Here is a 17,835-nt window from a genome sequence, read left to right on the forward strand (position 1 = left end):
TCTGTTATGAATTGGTGACAAAATAGTCATAAATAGTAAACAGTAACATCTCTGTCTCAATTCTATTACCGGCCAATGCCGCTCATTACCTCGCGACGCTCAGGCAAGTTCTTGCATTCTGAGAAGAAGGACCAAACTTTAGCATTGGCCGCTGTTTGAAACAGGCCAATGAAAGTCGTATAGGCTATTAGATTTTAGATTTTACAGCACAACCATATCAAGCCCATTTCAATGTTCAGCTTTGCTCGTGCATTTCTCAGTATTTAAAGGGTCATTCTTTTTTTTTGCTTTTAAATTAATTATATAGCCATTGATTCGTGGAAAAATATAACCTAGAAATGTCTCATGAGCTAAGTTCAACTGTCTTACAAATCCTAAATATAAGCTTGTTTTACTCATTGTAAACAAACACTGTTTAGCTTCAAAACATGCTTAAAAGTCATTGATCTTAATAAGCGTAATGACCGATTTGTTGTTGTTTGAATCCCAGATTGCTCCTTTAAGGCTGTTCTTAATTTTGATGTTCATTATTCTCTAAGCCACGATTATCTAATTACTGTAGTCAACAAACATTTAAGTGAAGTGAATATTGTAACCCTAACTGATCAATGAACATGAATAATAATGTGATCGTGTCCTTTGTTTGGGAGAACAGCCCAGTCAGCCGGACCCTTCACCTGCTGCCAAGTGAGTCTACAGCAGTTATGAAATCTGTTTATTTTTCTACACAGGTCAAGTCCAAGCCTAGAAGCAGCATACTGTATTACTTTGCAACACTACCACAATCACATTTCCAGTTTTTCCACTTTTACTGAGAAACCAACCTTTTCTTTTCAATGTTGTTTGTTATAGGCAGGTTTTCAATAGACTCACTCTTTATAATTAATTTCTCTTTAGTGGTTTTTAGAAGAATGCTTATAATATTGTTTATTTTCATTTTTATAAAAGACACTTTTTTCAGTCGGCCTAGTGTGTTTACAGCAGAATACATCGGTTTTTCCCCACCCAGGTGTACAGAGCCAGGAGATGAGATAGATGGGGTTTTCCCCAGGTCAACACAGCAAGGAGACAAGATTAATGGGTGTTTCTACAAGGAAGTAAGTAGGAGAGACCCCTCTTCTGCATCTCAGTGAAACAAACCACACCTCACGGAAGTGGTATTTACAAGAACATTTGTATCTCCCCTATTCAAGTAGCCTGGCTTCTTGTCAAGCAAGGAGTGGACGTGGCCCATCAGTTGAGTTACTGATTAACGGCATAGTTCAATATTTTACAACTTATAGTCAGATATTAGATTAGATTAGATTAGATTCAACTTTATTGTCATTGTGCAGAGTACAAGTACAGAGACAACGAAATGCAGTTAGCGTCTAACCAGAAGTGCAAAATAGCAGAAAGTGCAATGAACAGTATTTACAGGTAGTGCAATGTATGATCAGTAAGTAGTGCAGTATAATATAAGCAGTGCAGTATAGCAGTATATGAGTAGCAGTAGCATTATAGCAGAATAAATAGTTACAGTATGAACAGTGTAGCAGCATATGAGCTGTATGGGTAATGCAGTCTAGCAGTATATATGTATTAACAGTAACATGAGGTAGATAGCAGAATAAATATAAATATGGAATGCCGTATAAACAGTATAAACAGGTATGTACAGTATGTGCAGTAGTATTAAAGAAAATATAAGGATATGTGCATTATGAACAGTATGAACAGTATGGACAGGTATGTACAGAAGAGCAGTGGTATTGAGTAAGAGCAGGGGAGGGGAGTAATAGTGCAATTGTCCGGGTGGGGGGGGGGGGGGGGGTTGCAGGGGTAGTAGGTTGTCAGGTCGGTGCAGTGTTCAAGTTCAGTAGGGTGACAGCCGCAGGGAAGAAGCTGCCTCTGAACCTACTGGTTCGGGTGCGGAGAGACCTGTAGCGCCTCCCGGAGGGGAGTGGGGTGAAAAGTCTATGGTTGGGGTGAGAAATGTCCTTGACGATGCTGCGTGCCTTACGCAAGCATCGTTTGCCCTGGACAGCCTCGATGGAGGGGAGTGAGGAACCGGTGATGCGTTGGGCAGTTTTCACCACCCTCTGCAGTGCTTTCCGGTCCGATGCCGAGCAGTTGCCATACCATACTGTGACACAGTTGGTGAGGATGCTCTCGATGGTGCAGCGGTAGAAGTTCACCAGGATCTGAGGAGACAGATGGACCTTCTTTAGTCTCCTCAGGAAGAAGAGACGCTGGTGAGCCTTCTTTATCAGGGTGGAGGTGTTGAGGGTCCAGGAGAGGTCCTCAGAGATGTGGACACCCAGAAACTTGAAGCTGGTGACTCGCTCCACCTCAGTCCCGTTGATGAGGATGGGGGTGTGTGCGCCAGCTTTAGACTTCCTGAAGTCCACAATGAGTTCTTTGGTCTTCTTGGTGTTGAGAGCCAGGTTATTGTCGTTGCACCACACTGTTAGGTGCTGGACCTCCTCCCTGTAGGCCGACTCATCGTTGTTGCTGATATATATACCATTTAGCTGATGGTTCCTTACCTTGAAAGTATGAGCCAGCAGTAAATGTAATCCATGGTTCAAATATTACTTACTTACTTACTTCAGCTAACTTTAGCCACCACTAACAAAAAAACAATTGGAACGATTGATTTTTTAACTAAAAAAGAGTTCATCATTTGTCACCAAATCATCTCAAAGTAACTTCCAACCAAGTCAGAGAGTTAATTTAAGGTGATTTGGCCACACACACTGACTCATTCTTTTGTTGTTGTTCCCTGAATCACTCCCATTGCTAAAGTTAGCTGAAGTTAGTAGTGGCTATGTTAAAAAAACATTACAGTTTCTCTTGGCCTATAGACTACATTTGGTCTAAAATAGTGAACTATCCCTTTAACACCATACCTAATAAGTCATACAGACTTTCCATTTTATACTTGGCAATCAACAATAAATGTGTGCCTTCTGCCCACCTAAGGCTGTTGACTTGGAGGATGTGGACAACATCAACATCCTTGTAAGGTGTGCTGGGAAGAACCTGAATGTGGACATCTTCCCCCTGGAAAGCATCTCATCTGTGCTGGAGGAAGCATGCAAACAGGCAGGAAGGGACAGCAGAAAAATGCGTATAGTTTACAATGGTATAAATAAACTGAGAAAGACCATTCTTTTTCACACAATACTACTTTGCATTTTACTTCTACATCACACATAAGACTCTGAAGACATTGTGTTATATGATCCTAACTCACCTGGTATTAAAAGAAGGGACGTGTGATCTCTATTCTTTACAGGGGAACGTCTGGATGAGGAAAAGACAGTGCGGCACTATCAACTACGAAGAGGAATCTCAGTCAGCCTTATTCCTAAAGATTAAGGGAACAGTGTTACGAAGTGTCAAGATTGAGAAAAGCAGAACAAGATACTTTTATGTATTTGTGTTATATATTTGATTAAAGCTGTCATACACTATGCATTATCGTCTCTTGGCCATGAGGTATTACTGGTCATACTCATTGTCACAAAACATAGTACCTCTTTGAATGGTAATCTATCACAAAGTTAGCACAAATAAACGAATGATATTATATCTGTTACCATTGTGTGTAAGTTCGCTTTTGACAATTTAACTGTTATTTAACTGTTATCGAGTTTTTGTGATATTGCTTGAAATCCAACTTCTCTTACAGCTCTGTCTAATCCTCTATCATGTCATAGCAGAGACAGTCCACAAGGTAGCGAAACCATACCATGAATGCACTGGGAGGAGGGAACGCTCATGTTATCAAACCAGCCAGGCATCTCTGATAGATACGAACCATTGACACTAAGTATTCATAATTTATGTGAATAATACACGTATTGTTAAATCAAGACATTGGCAATCGCCGTGGTTATTTTGCCTCTCTCTCACTCTCCTAAATTAGACGGCAGACCACGTGATCGATGCGGAAGTTGGCGATAGACACCCAGCGAAAGGGGAGTAGAGTGGATGGGAGCCGTTCCATCCTCCGGGTTATTCATTTATTCATTTTTGGGTGCTCGTTGCTTTGCTGCGCTGACTTGAGGCAAGAGACTACTGCTTCCACAAACGACTGTTTGCAGTATTTACTTGACAAGATTTGCGGATGTTGAATTGATCGCTAGGTGAGTTGCACGGAACATTTGGATTCAAGCTGCTGCCCGATACAATGCGATCAAGAGTAACTTTTGTGACACTGAAGGCAAATGGGTGGGCGGGGGACTGACAGGTGCAACCTTTTGCTGGACGCACTCGCTATACTACCAGCATAGGCTACATGTTTATTTTCAAAATATTCGAGACTATTTTGGTTATGTTTGTAGGCAAAGACATCTAGTGGTTTTATTCGATACACCCACAATAGGCTGCACATAAAGTTGTGTATCTCGGATCAAATTTGTTTATTATGTTACAATCGTACTTAACGGTCCATTGTAAATGCGGTATATTGCAGTAATGTTGTGGTCTATAGCCTATAACAAACATGTTTCAATTAGCTAACTACCCACAGGCAGTACGTATGCATGCAATTTTGATTTGCTGAGCTCTTCTGTTAAGCTGTCTCCTAGGCATCTGCCAACTAGTCAGTCACGCTATGTAATGTAGCAATGACATTAGTTTGAGCAGCCTATGTTGAGCTGATCTGGCGTAGGCTACAGTCAGTAGCTATCTAAATATTTGGGTGTGCCCTGCTATTGATCAATTCACTCAACACACTCAACTCAATGTTGTTGAGCTTAATTGTCCTCAATTTTTTTTTACTGATGTTACATTTAGTATGTGTGTCTTCTTTCTCTTAATAGATAAATTAACATTACAGTATGCATCAGTGAACCTACTATATTCATCTGATACATTAACATGCCTATAATGTAACCATTGCATATTGTTAATATTTCAATTAATAACTTTAATATGTGCCCTTGCTTGCTCCAGGCAATCCTCTGGTTATGTAAGTATGGCCATGTAGGGTTTTAAAAGTTGTCCTGGATTTGATCTATAAATAAAGTATTAAAGAAATATATAGGCCTACATACATACAAACATGATTCCATTGTTTCAGAGCTTTTCTCTTTATCTACATTAATGATTAAACGAATATATAAGCTTTCCTGACAATTTCCTGACATTGTTGCATCTTAGATACCGGTAATCTCCTCCCAAACACACACTCTGCAGACAGGCTGTGACTGCTAGGCTATGCGGCCCAGCTTCAGAGCCAGAGGTTAATGTCCCAAGCGTCACTTTCTAATGAGAGTGAGTGACCTATTTTGCTGTTCAAATGAGTACTGTCATTAGTTAATAGAGTGAATAGAGGACACTATCTGTGCCAATGTAATTGTCAATGGACATGACATACTGTATGTTCATTGTGCCTTTGGGATGGTTCTTTTACTTCTTTTCAAGGGAAACAGCAGGGATTGACATTACGTCCGTCCTCTCGTCTTCTTTCCCAGGCTCTCTAAACTGAAGACAACTGAGTTCAACCCTCAAGTGGCTCTGGGTCTCAGACTTCTGAGTGTGAGTTGCCCTTTCTCACACTGTTGCAAGTGGTTAAGTATGTGAGGGAGTGGAAGTGATCTTGGAATATAGCCCTCTTTCCTGTGATAAAAATAACTAAACTTGAGTGATGGACATTTGAATTGTAGCATTGAAAGTATTTTTCAATACTCAGATCAGATGTACATCACAAAATACATTATTTATGTGTATACATTTTTCAGAGTTGAGTTATAAGAACACCTTATGGTATGTGTGCTTACAAAGGGACACCTAAATGGCTTTCAACCAATGACTGATCTAAAAGGACAGAACTAGTTATAGCTCTATACTGTTACATAATACATTACTCATTAATTAGTACGTAATTGCATAGTAATGAAGTTCCATCTGAGTTTGTGTGATTACAAATGTGGAATAAGAACTTTTCATGTCAGTTATTCCAAAGTTAGATAAACAAAGAGGCTATTTAGAAGTATAAAGTCATCTACACCTGACATCATTTTATCAACACCAGGAGAGTGTCCTTTGACATCCTTTTAAGATGCCCAGCTCCTTATTTATATTGTCCATATTGTGAGGTTTTCTTTTCCAGAACCTGTGGCCAGAGATGTTCCTTAAATTGTTCTAAATGCCCCAAGCTTCAGAGTCCTGCTTTAACTTAATCCTCTTCGAATGTTTGTTGTGTTTTCTTTAATTGAACTCACAGTCGGGAGTCTCCTGTGCTTGGGCTTGCCCAGGTGTGTGCACTGATTGAAATACATGGTAACCTGGGGTGGATTTAGAAAGAAAATACCAGCTTGTCTTGTATGTCAGACAATTGTTCCTCCTCTCACCCTGTCTGTGGAGGCTATTCTCCTCCTTGCCCCTCCTCAATATCAACCTCTCTCTCCTCTATCTGTCTTTCAGGCCGGGCCAGTGAGATGACAGAGCTGTAACAGATTCTGTTGGTGTCTGTGTTGGACTGACGATACCCTGGCATGGCCACTGCTAGGAAGAGTGAGTAGAGCCTACCTACTAGTTTATGCATTATGTATTAGTATTACTGTGCACATTCTTTTATTTACGCAACGCAATACAAGTGAAGAAAACTTAGTGCCAATAAAAATGGATTACACAGGCATGTACAGGCAAGGTGGCGAGAAACCCCAGAGGGTTTATATAAAAAAACACATCAATCCTATTGACAATTTCCTGTCTCTCTAACCCTAGCATGAGCACTGATGCTATCATATTTTATATGGGTTATTGTGTGTTCAATTGTGTAATTCAAACCAATGTCAAGTTGAGTTTACGCCCAGGCCCCTGTTGTTCTCACAGTGTTGCTGTAGCCTCTACATTGATCAAGCAGGCTAGGCCTTTCAGTTCCACTGGTCTTTGTCTGCTCTGGCTCACTGTGGGAGAGGAGGAGGAGGAGCGAGGGTGGCAGCCAGGGGAGACTGGCAGACATTAGCCTTTTCTCAACAGTTAGGAACACGACTCCTCGCGTCCTCTCATCCGTCCTCCACTCGCTTCGTTCTCAAAGAGCATTGGAGGAGAATATGTAAGGGGAGGAACCTAGATCTTCTCCTCCAATGGGTTTTTAGTAGGATAGGAGTGGAGGATGGAGGAGAGGACATGAGGAGTCATGTTCCTAACAATTGAGAAAAGGCTATTGTTGATGTCTAGATCAGGTTCCCTTTGGTCTCCATACAATTCTCAAGCCTCTCCTTCATATCTAAGGGCTCCATCACGATGACATCACTGCCTTCTCTGACTGGTCAGTCAACTGTGCCCCTTGGTACAGAGATAGCCCCTCCCCCTACCACTTCATGTAGATCTGAAGGGATTGGATAAGGATGAGTTAGAGATGCTGGAGCTGCTCTTGCCCTCAACATGACATTTTCAACATATTTCTCATACCTATCCAATCTTTACAGATCAACCCAAGTGCATAGGAGGTAGCATCTAGGGAGATGTTTCTGGACTGTGCCCTTGGGCTACCTTCCTGCTATGATGTCATCAGGAAAGGAAAAAAAATGAATTCCTGGAACCTGGACAAGAAAGCTAATTTGACTTTTTCTGGAGTTGATGCGGCACTTCCAAAACTTGTTACAGGTGCTTGCTGTTGTTAAACTGAGAGCCCCCAATCTGCCCTTTCACTGACCAAACAACTTGCACTCCTCAGAAGGGGTGAAGGATATTTAATTGCATTTGCAGTATTAACCTGTAATAGATTTTTTGTGTGATTTTAGGGTCTTTGTTGGGGCAAGATGGGAGGTATTGGCACCAGGACGATACAGAGTAGCTCCTTATTGCCCTCAATGCTACAGCAGGATTCTGTTCTATCGAACAAGTGTGTCTGATTGAGAGAAGATATAACCAGGAAAAGCTAAGGAACCCCATGGAAACAACATGGACAGCACACACCAGTGTGGGTGTGACTAAACACATTTCATTAATACGTCTCTATTCCCCCCCGGTGGAGATGGGGTCTTTGTCTGTCCTCACAAAGAGAGCTCTCCCTGGGCCTTTGTCCTGTCTTTGATAAGGTTACAGGATGAGACAGTAGATTTAACATTTGCACTCGCTTCCTATTTCTATGCACTTGAATGCATTTTTAATGTGTTTGTGATGGAGCCAAAGACACAGGGTGTGTGTGTGCGTGCCTCTGCCTGTGCGCATGGTTATGCGTTTGTTTGTGTGTGTGTGTGTGTGTGTGTGTGTGTGTGTGTTTGTGTTTGTCTTCTCTGCAGAGGTAAAAAGAGATCAACAGAAAGGGAACTGAGCCCTGAGACACAGTCTGTAGAGGCGGTTTCCATGATTATCAGAGAAAGTTTGACGATAAGACAATAAATCTTTGCTTAGTGTTGTGCACAGCTGGGAAGTTACTCGCCTCCCTCTTTATCTTGGAGAAAAGGAGACAGAAAGGAGGCTGAGGCACAGAAAGAGAGACCGACAATAGCGTGCATGTGACAGATGGAGATAAAGAAACAGTATGGGAGCCTAGAGGAGAGAGTGTTTGTGTGTGTGTGTGTTTGTGTTTGTGAGAGAGGGTTTGTGTGTGTGTTTGTGAGAGAGTGTGAGAGAGTGTTTGTGTGTGTGTGTGTGTGTGTGTTTGTGAGAGAGTGTGGGAGTGATGAGAGATAGGAGGCAGACAGGCAGACAGAATATTCTAATATCCGACAATGGCTAAATGAAACGGTGATGGAGACACTGACAGACAGATTTGGCGTAAGATTAGGCTACTCCATGAGAAGCCAGCCCCTGTACTCCACTGCATGGTACTGTACACTGGGATGTTGGCTAGCACAGTGTCCCTTCCACTGTCTGGGCTGGTGTCCAGAGAATGTGGATTATCTGCCTTGTCCAAAATGCCATGGATCTCTCAGCATTGTGATAATGAGCAGGCATCGAGCCCATATGGTATCATCATCATATCAACCATCCAATGGGGCCTAGACGTCACACCGACTGGGCATACTGCACAGAGTTCCCTTTCTCTCATAGATCTGGATCACACACACACACACACACACACACACACACGCACTGTCAGGTTTTCTGTCCTGTATAGGCTAGCAGATCCATTAGTCATATTAACCCAATGGTTCCTCTAAAATCCCTCATCTCTCAGTGTGCCAGCAACTCTAGTATAATGAGTAATGGAAATGATAGACTCTAGTCATTAGTATGAATCTATGCCAGAAGATCAGTGTCAGGGGTCTGCTTCAAAGATTCACAAGAAGTAATTATAAAGCTACTTGTTTATGTTGTTCTGCACTCAAGCTGCTGACAATGCAGCTGCCTGGCTGCTGAGCAAGTCAACGATTAGAGGGCAACAACAGAGGACTTTTAATTAGTAACTGACTGCTAAATGGGAAAAGGCAAGCCAAGCAGCTATCAACAGTGGTGTAGTCTGCACTGTTGGAGGTGTGACTGGGTGAAGGTCATGAGTCACTTTATCACACACACACACACACACACACACACACACACAAACACGCATTGTGCACACATTTCAAATGCTTCTGGGCCCACAGTTTCCCATGTGAACTTCAAATGTCTTTGATGGACAGGGATTAGTAATTACTATAGAAGTCTTAAAAACATAGTGTTTTCTTTACAAGAGAGAAGAACATGGCATTTTCATCTTTTGATTGTAAATTTGTTTTCTGCCTTAGGAGTCTGGAGTGCTTGTTATTTGAGGGCCTCATTAAAAGCTCTGGGAAACTGTAATCGCTTTAAAAAAGTAAGGCAATTTGAACAAAATATTTACAGTCATGGAAAAAGAGCCTTTTATGGGGAAAGATTGATAATTGGTATGAGGTTGGCTCAACAGTCATAAAGAAACCAGTGTTTCCATTCTCCCTCACTGAAGAATGCTTTGCAGAATAAACATCTGCTTGTCGCAACATTTGATGAGGGAACACAATGTTATTATAAGACTTATGATAGGTGATTGATTCAGGCTAGAGATGTTTCAGATGGGGAGGTCACATGTCTGTGCAAGCTCTATTGTTTGCTCTGGCTAAATCTGGGCCCGTATCCACAAAGTGCTGATCTAGGATCAGGTCACTCCTGTCCATGTAATGTTATTCATAATGATCTAAAAGAGACACTTTGTGAATGCAGATTTCATTAGGATCAGGGTTTCGGTTTTGACTCCATCTCTGGTCTACTCTCTCCCACACCTCCTACTTGGATAGGCCATTTCTCCTGTTATGGCCTGTCATCTTTTCAAGTTTCTTTTTAAGCCTTTATCTTGTCTTGTCTTCTCTCTCTCTCTCCCTCTCTCCCCTCTCCCTGCCCCTGTCGAGGTTGTGAGTTTACAACTCCACTGGGACATTGATAAAGAACTAAGGATTAAGGTGCCAGGGCAAATTAAAGTAATTACTATTTAAAGTGATTCACAGTACATTCCATTGTACTTACAAGACATGTACAGACATATATATATACAGTTCAAATAAATCCCAAGTTCATGGAACAATGGGGAAAAGGCGGCACTCCAAAATATTTGAAAAAGGACAGGAAGACGTCGCCTCATTTCACCTTTTTATTTTCTGCCAGGCAGGCTAAAGCTATTCGACTGCTACACCCTCATCAGAGCATCAACATATTTGCCAAAGCCATATTTTATTTATATGCGGGTGTAGTGATAATTGCAATTACCCACATCTGTGTGTGGGCGGTGCATAGTGGATAAAATAATGTATACAATATATACAAATAACATTTTTATTTTATTTTTTGGACACAACTACAACTACATACATCATGTTCAGCAAAGCCTACAAAAATAGTTTTTGTTTAGTATAACAATAAACAGAAAGACTATTTACATGTAGGAACATGATAACTACAGATAACTACAAGAATGGTTTAAATGAAAAATCATTGATCAGGCCTTGAGGGTACATGGTATTCAATCTATTGATCCCAAAAGTCTCATGTTGTGAAAGCCAACTCCTAATAGATAGTGACCTGTTCCAGGACCGCAAAGCGCAAAGAGGACGGGGAGCAGTGTTTGACTTCCAAGTAATGTTTTGCCATAGCATACTCAATACTGCCAGTAGGTATTGCTGTTTTGTATTGAGATGTTCTTATTTTCAAACATATGTTTGTTTGACCCACATAGGCTTTTCCTCATGGGCACGTCAGCATCTAAACAACGTTGGTAGAGGTAGAAATAATGAACTGGTGGAACTTTCGGCCAGTGAGGGAATCGGTAAAATATTTACAATTATCTGTGTTCTTAAATTGAGCACATCTTCCACACTTGTAGTTGCCTTGGAGGGATAACCCATTTGAATGGTCTGACTTCTAGAAAGAGTGGACCAGCGTGTCCCTGATTGTGCATGCGTGTCTGTATGAGAACTGAGGTGGATTTTCTGCCAGAGGCTGGAGGAAATATTATTGTAGAATAAGCCAATACTTAAAGATTGCACTTTTATTAAGGATGTTATTTAAACAATGATTGAAATCTGTCACAAAGCACAACCGTGATATGCTGTCTTTTTGGGGCTTCTCAGCTAGCTGTGAGCGCCTGGGCGTGCCTCCAGAGGTAAACACGTTGAATGATTGGACTTGAATACTTGAGTATCCCCTAGGGCGAACCTGTGAGCTAATTATAAGAGAGCCAGCAAGGGGTCTGAATACTTAAGCAAACAGTGTGTGTGTGTGTGTGTGTGTGTGTGTGTGTGTGTGTGTGTGTGTGTTAGGGTTGGGCGGGGGGGGTTACATTTGCTTTTGTGTGTTGACTGTAGGTGTGAGTGTGTATGTCACTGTGTCTGTGCAAGGTTAAGTTGTGTGTGTGTGTGTGTGTGTATGTGTAATGTAACGTAACTGAGGTAGCTAATCTCTTTTCCTCAGACTCGATGGCGAAGGCGGGGGGTGTCCGTTTCTCAGAAGAGGCCACTGCAGCCCCCTCCCACGTGCACTTTGACGAAAAGCTGCATGACTCTGTCGTCATGGTGATCCCAGAGGCTGATGGGAACTTCATGGTCAAGGTGGGTTTGAGTTTATGATTGGCAGAGTGGGTAAATAACCACACAATGGCCCCTAACTCCCCATCCACTGCCAATAAGCTCCCTATGACTCAATCATTACCTAATCTAATTTCAGAATTTTATCTCAACAGGCTGGCAAGCTCTGTCTCTAGTTTTCAATCGAATTCCCCCTAGAGCCAATGTTCTTTGAAATGTGCCCCCCCTCTCCTCTCCTCTATAGAAGTGTCAGTCCAGTTCAAGGTAGAATCCAGCCAACCCCTCTGTCTGAACTGTGATGGGCTTAACCTGCATAGCAACTTCCCTCTCATCTCTACTAATCTCTTCTATCTGCTGTGAAGGCTAAGTACAAAGATGTCATACCTCCTACCTCAGCCCCATGTACCCAACCTGTTCCTATTGCCCTCCGTTCCTGCAAGAACACTCAAGCCATTACCTCCCTCGCAAACCGTTCTCAAACATTCCGTGCAACACTTATGCTGGGTAGCAGGACACATTCATAACAGAGATTGTAACCTCTGAAGGTTCAGTTTAGAAAGGTCTCCTTCAGTTCCCTATCCAACCTGTTCCCACTTCCCATAGTCCTCCATTTAACCACCGTTGTTAATTCTTTCCTTATTGTTCCAGTGAACACTGAAGACTGGGTTGCTGTGTGCATGCTAACAGGTAACAGCATACCAGAGGTTGTAGACCATATTCTCTCTGGCTTGGCATGTTATTGCCTGTGTAAACTGAGAGATGAGTTGAGGGGATGTGCCAGTACAATGCAGTCGCCATGTCCGGGTTGTGTGTGATCAATGCAGCCCAAGCTGTTACCATAAGCATGGTGAATAAGCATCAGTAGAGAGAGACTGAACTTGACCAACTTTCTTCAACTAGAACAGATCACAGTCTGACAAGAGTGTCTGTGTGGGCTTCACAGCATTCCCCAAGATCACAGGGTCCCAACACATGATGAGAGAGAGATAGAGAAAGAGATGGGGAAGGGCAATAGAGACTGGGAAAGAGAGACTCATGTGTGGGCTTTACAGCATTCCCCAGGATCACAGGATCACAATTTACATCAAGAAAAATAAGAAGTTCTTAAAAAACACTTTTCTTAGCCTGGACTTGAATTGTATTCACATCCGTATCAGCATGATTAAATAGAGGCATATAAAGAGGTGTGTGTGTGTGTGTGTGTGTGTGTGTGTGTGTGTGTGTGTGTGTGTGTGTGTGTGTGTGTGTGTGTGTGTGTGTGTGTGTGTGTGTCTGTCTGTGTGTCTGTGTGTGTGTGTGTGTCTGTGTGTGTGTCTGTGTGTGTGTCTGTGTGTGTGTGTGTCTGTGTGTGTGTATGGATCAGAGAGGCGTAGCATTATTCTCTGCAGTACAGTGGGGCGTGGGTGGGTATGCGGTTGTGACAGGCCCTTTGATTCCGTTGCCCCAGAGTGGGAGCAGGGGTCTATCAGACCGATGACACGGTGAATATGCTGTGTCTACACTACCCCCTCGGAACCATCAGGTTGCCATGGAGACGGGCGGTGGTATCGCTCCGGCAGCCGGCTTTAGATGTGGTGGGAGAGTGTGGGATGGAGGCAGTATGCAGAGCCCTGTCAAAGCCCTCCATTTCTTTTCTTCTTTCTTCTATCTTTTTTCCTCTCTTCACCCTCTCCTAACTTTTTTGTGTTTTTGTTGTGTTTGTTGTTTGACTATAGGGGTTGTGTCAGGCTGGAGTTGCTTGATTAATGCTTACGACTCCCGCTGGAAGGGATGTAGCTTATCTTTGGCTCCCTCCTTTCTCTCTCTCTCTCTATCTCTCGGTTCTCTTTTTTCTCCCTCTTTATCGCCTGTAGATGTTTGCTCTCGCTCTCTCTCCCTCTTTCATGTTTCTCTCTTCATCTTCGCTCCCCTTCTTCCTCTCTGTTATTAAATAATATGTATGGTGAATATGAAATGCACAATCCCATCAACCAGACAGGACCTTAATCATAGAAGCAAATTTAATTTTGTTACATCAAATAATGTTTAAGGACATGCGTGTTTAAAACAGGAAGCTACTTTGTAGAACAGCTCCAATTCATATCAATTTTTAGGGCAGCTGCATCCTGTCAGTTGGTATTTTCAACCGCACTGAGTCTGCTGTTATAGATGGAAACACACTGACTCCCTTTGATCTGGTCAGAGATCCTACCCCATGGACTGTAACCGTCTGTGCTTTGCATTCTCAGGTTGGCTTCCTGAAGACTCAGCACAGGTATGAGATAGTCTTCACCCTCCCTGAGGTGCCTTCCCTGGGGAAGGATGTGTGTCCAGCACCAGTACCCAACCCTCACCTCCGGATCACTGATATCACACCCGTCTCAGAAGGTAGGTCCATATGTCTGCCAGACCCTGCTTCAGGACCTCTCCTAAGTTCCCAGCTCCAAACCCAGACCCAGACGTGGCTCTACCCCAACCCTAAGCACTGTCCCAACCTCTCACACCCCTGCCCATTTCTAATTTCCCCACTTTGTGACAGAAAGCAAAAGTGTTGAAATCTTTTACTGATTTGCAAATTCAGTGTGACCCTTGATTTTGAAATATTGTTACAGTAGTACAGTATTAGCAAGTATTTTTTTTCCACTACACTACTAATAGCAGATCCTCTACTTTCACTTCTACCTTTTGTGACCTCCTGTACTGTGTGTGTGTGTGTGTGTGTGTGTGTGTGTGTGTGTGTGTGTGTGTGTGTGTGTGTGTGTGTGTGTAAATTATGATAGTTTACACATTTGCCAGCTGTGTTTATGTGTTTGACCTCTACAACTTTTCCACTCAGGTCGACATTTTGCTCCTCTGACCGTTGTATGTTTGTCTGGCTTCTGTCCGTGGCCATTCAATAGAAACAACAATCAGCCTTGCTAATGCAGTGGTGCAATAGAGAGATAGATAGAGAGAGGAGGAGATGAGGAACAGATGAGGAACAGAGAGAAGAAAAATGAGAAATGGACCATGAGAAAGAAATGGACTTCAAAACGCTTCTTTCTCTAATCCCTGTCATCGTTCCTTTTTTCTTTCTTTTTTTGACCCTGGTCTATATTTCTCTGCTGCCCCTTCCCCATCTCTTTATCTCTCTCCTTTCTCTTTTTCTTTGTCCCTCGTGCTGTCTTTCTCTACTCTCTCTCCTTTCTCTCTCTCGCTCCCCCCCTCCTCCCCCAGCAGGAGGTTTGAGAGTGACATGTGAGTACATGGCCCACCAGGAGGGGGTGCTGTGTGAGGAGGTGCTGCTGGTGAGCGAGAGCAAGGAGGACATTTGTGTGAGGGTCAAGGTGCACGCCCGAGTCATAGGTAAGGCTGGCAACACCAGTGATGATAACCAGTTGTTGGTGGAGGTAGAAAGGAGGACAGGCTCAATGCATGAAATGGAATGAGGAATGGTATCAAACGTGTTACAATAAGCCTGCCCTCTTCTACCCCCACCAGCCTCCACAGTTCTACTGTACATTTAACTACTTTTGTCAGCCAACACACAGAAACCTTTGCATGATTTCTCATGCAAACCCTGGAGGTGATGACGAGTGGGATACACCATACTGTCACTAAAACTATCATCAAACTAGCTCATTGATTCACTTGTAGCGCTACCCAGCAAAGACATTTTGGATACAATTGTGCAGTAGTGAAAGGAGAGGACAGCATTAAGTAGTACGCTTCTGCCCTCTGCTGGTCAGTCCCAACAGCATGGTTTGAGCATCAATAAACCTAGCTTGGGTGATTCAGAGACAAGTCAATCATAATTAGGTGGAGTGCTACTAGCAGCTCTGTCTGTAAGTAACTGTGAGCTTTCAATTGCTGGACGCTGTCAGTGGAGTTATTATTCACTCAAGGTCTAAAATAAATTAATTTGCTTTTAACAGAAAGCATTGTATATTTATTTATTTATTATAAGTAATTTCTATACTTAAGAGAGTGCCAGTGCAAATTACAGACTGGCATTAGTGTCAGCAGATGTGTGCGTGTTTGTGTGTGTATGTATGTACGTGTGTGTGTGGGCGTGCGAGTGTGTGTGTGTGTCCATGCGTGCATGCGTGCACACACACACGTGTGTGTCTTGGGAGAGCGGTCAGTTTTATTCACAAAGGGACAACACAAACATCTGCATTGGGGGGGGGATGTCTGTCTGTGTATGGGGAGGGGTGGGAAACAGATCAACAGCTTAAGCTCTTTACTCACAGCCTCTCCACTCTAAGAAGCAGCATACTGTGAATGCCTGGCACTGGATGGTATGTAGACAAAACAGAATAATAATAAGAAATAATGCAATTTTCTGTCTCTTTCTCTCCCTCTTTCTCTTTCTCTCTCTCTCTCACCCACTGACTCACACACACTCTCCCCCTCTTTCTCTCTTGCTCTCTCACTCACACACACTCACTCACTCACTCTCTCTCTCCCACTGTTTTTCTCTTTCCCTTTCTTTCAGACCGTCACCATGGTACGCCCATGTTGTTGGAAGGAGTGCGTTGTGTGGGTGTGGAGCTGGAGTATGACTCTGAACAGAGCGACTGGCAAGGATTTGACTAGATGAGATCTGAAATCCACACCCTGCCCTTTCCCCACACACACACACACACACACACACACACACACACACACACACACACACACAAAAGAATGTGCCATGTATTTCATATCCACTTACTGAAAATGAACCCAAACACTTCTAAATGTCCTGTTCCTGCAGGAAGATGAGTTGTTCATCAGTGAAGAGTGTCGTCCTGCTTTGATCCTCTCTAGATCCTCTGTGTTACTTTCAGTCTTATTACTACTGCATCGATGTCTGATTGTCCCAGCCTTGCCCCTTTACTTTTTACAAGTTAAATCTGAGTTTTCTGAGGAGACCTGTAGGGGGAAGCAAAGCTGACATAATAAATCCAGCCCATTTTATCAGCCCAGTCTTGCTTCACCTCAGCTTCGTCTGAATCACTACAGTACAGACCACTAAATGTTTAAGCATATGGCACAATGGATAACATTGCGGGACTTCCAACCTTAACAATTCCCCTATTAATCACAAGTGCCTACATCGCCTCTCCACCATTAACCATTACCAAGAACTGCTTTCTTCCCCAAAACCACTCACCTGCCATCCAAGGGGTTGAATAGGGACATGTTCAGAGTTGGTGGAACTGCATTTAAAATAGGTTGGCCTATTTTGAAGATCATTTTATATCTATTGAAATGTATTTTCTAAACTCGAGAGAATAGCACCATTGTCACTAGAACACACTGCCGATGTGATGACCAACACCCTTAGTTAGACCTTGCCCTCCACCGCAAACCTCACACTTTTCTCTCAGTCCATTCAGACGGTCATAGTTCAGGCAGGTTCCCCTGTGAAAACAGCCTTCCTGTTTCATCCTTCTTCACCCTCATCAGTAATTCTACTTGCATTGAATGTTCTCAGCCTTAATTGGAACTAGACATACAACTCTTCTGTCTTTTTGTTTCTGTGTATAATCAGCTATGTTGTGTTTTTTCAGCCCTGTTTAGAAGGGTCTCTCTTGATTTATACAACCATCCAGAGCAAAATTGTGTGATTAAGGCATAATGTCAACTCTTGATGCACAGGAATGTAGCATTTTGTCTGTCAATACTTGTGTGTGTGTGTGTGTGTGTGTGTGAGTGATTAACTGTGTTGTCCTTATTTTATTATGCAATAAAACAATCAAATATATGTATTTAAAAAGAGGTTTTGGTATCAATTATCTTCTTTTTACCGTTGCGTTGTTCAGTGTGTATCCTCAAGGGGGCAGTCTCCACTGCATCATCGTTGTATTGTTTAGACTGAGCTGAAGGAATATACTGCTCTGAGGCTGTCTGTCTT

The 17,835-nt window shown here is 42.7% G+C and overlaps 1 protein-coding gene and 1 long non-coding RNA gene across 10 annotated transcripts; both read left to right on the forward strand.

Annotated features, from left to right (window-relative positions):
• Positions 1 to 1,034: 1,034 nt before the first annotated feature.
• LOC310803460 lies at positions 1,035 to 3,467 on the forward strand. The gene is made up of 3 exons (XR_014554182.1): positions 1,035 to 1,097; positions 2,965 to 3,127; positions 3,281 to 3,467. It is a non-coding gene; the product is annotated as an uncharacterized lncRNA (long non-coding RNA).
• A 495-nt stretch (positions 3,468 to 3,962) lies between these two features.
• Positions 3,963 to 16,583, forward strand: adisspb (adipose secreted signaling protein b). Of its 9 annotated transcripts, none has more exons than XM_083679593.1 (8): positions 3,963 to 4,133; positions 5,152 to 5,265; positions 5,416 to 5,529; positions 6,418 to 6,507; positions 11,863 to 11,999; positions 14,204 to 14,342; positions 15,171 to 15,299; positions 16,432 to 16,583. In XM_083679593.1, the coding sequence occupies exons 4-8, from the start codon at positions 6,489 to 6,491 to the stop codon at positions 16,530 to 16,532; spliced, it is 525 nt and encodes a 174-aa protein (XP_083535719.1). In that variant the 5' UTR covers positions 3,963 to 4,133; positions 5,152 to 5,265; positions 5,416 to 5,529; positions 6,418 to 6,488; the 3' UTR covers positions 16,533 to 16,583. The 9 variants fall into 9 exon arrangements, with proteins under 9 accessions (XP_083535719.1, XP_083535721.1, XP_083535722.1 ...); XM_083679595.1 differs by having other exon boundaries at positions 5,424 to 5,529; XM_083679596.1 differs by having other exon boundaries at positions 5,466 to 5,529.
• The last annotated feature ends 1,252 nt before the right edge of the window (positions 16,584 to 17,835 follow it).

The sequence above is a fragment of the Argentina silus genome (assembly GCF_951799395.1).
Source record: "Argentina silus genome assembly, chromosome: 1".
Lineage (NCBI taxonomy): Eukaryota > Metazoa > Chordata > Actinopteri > Argentiniformes > Argentinidae > Argentina > Argentina silus.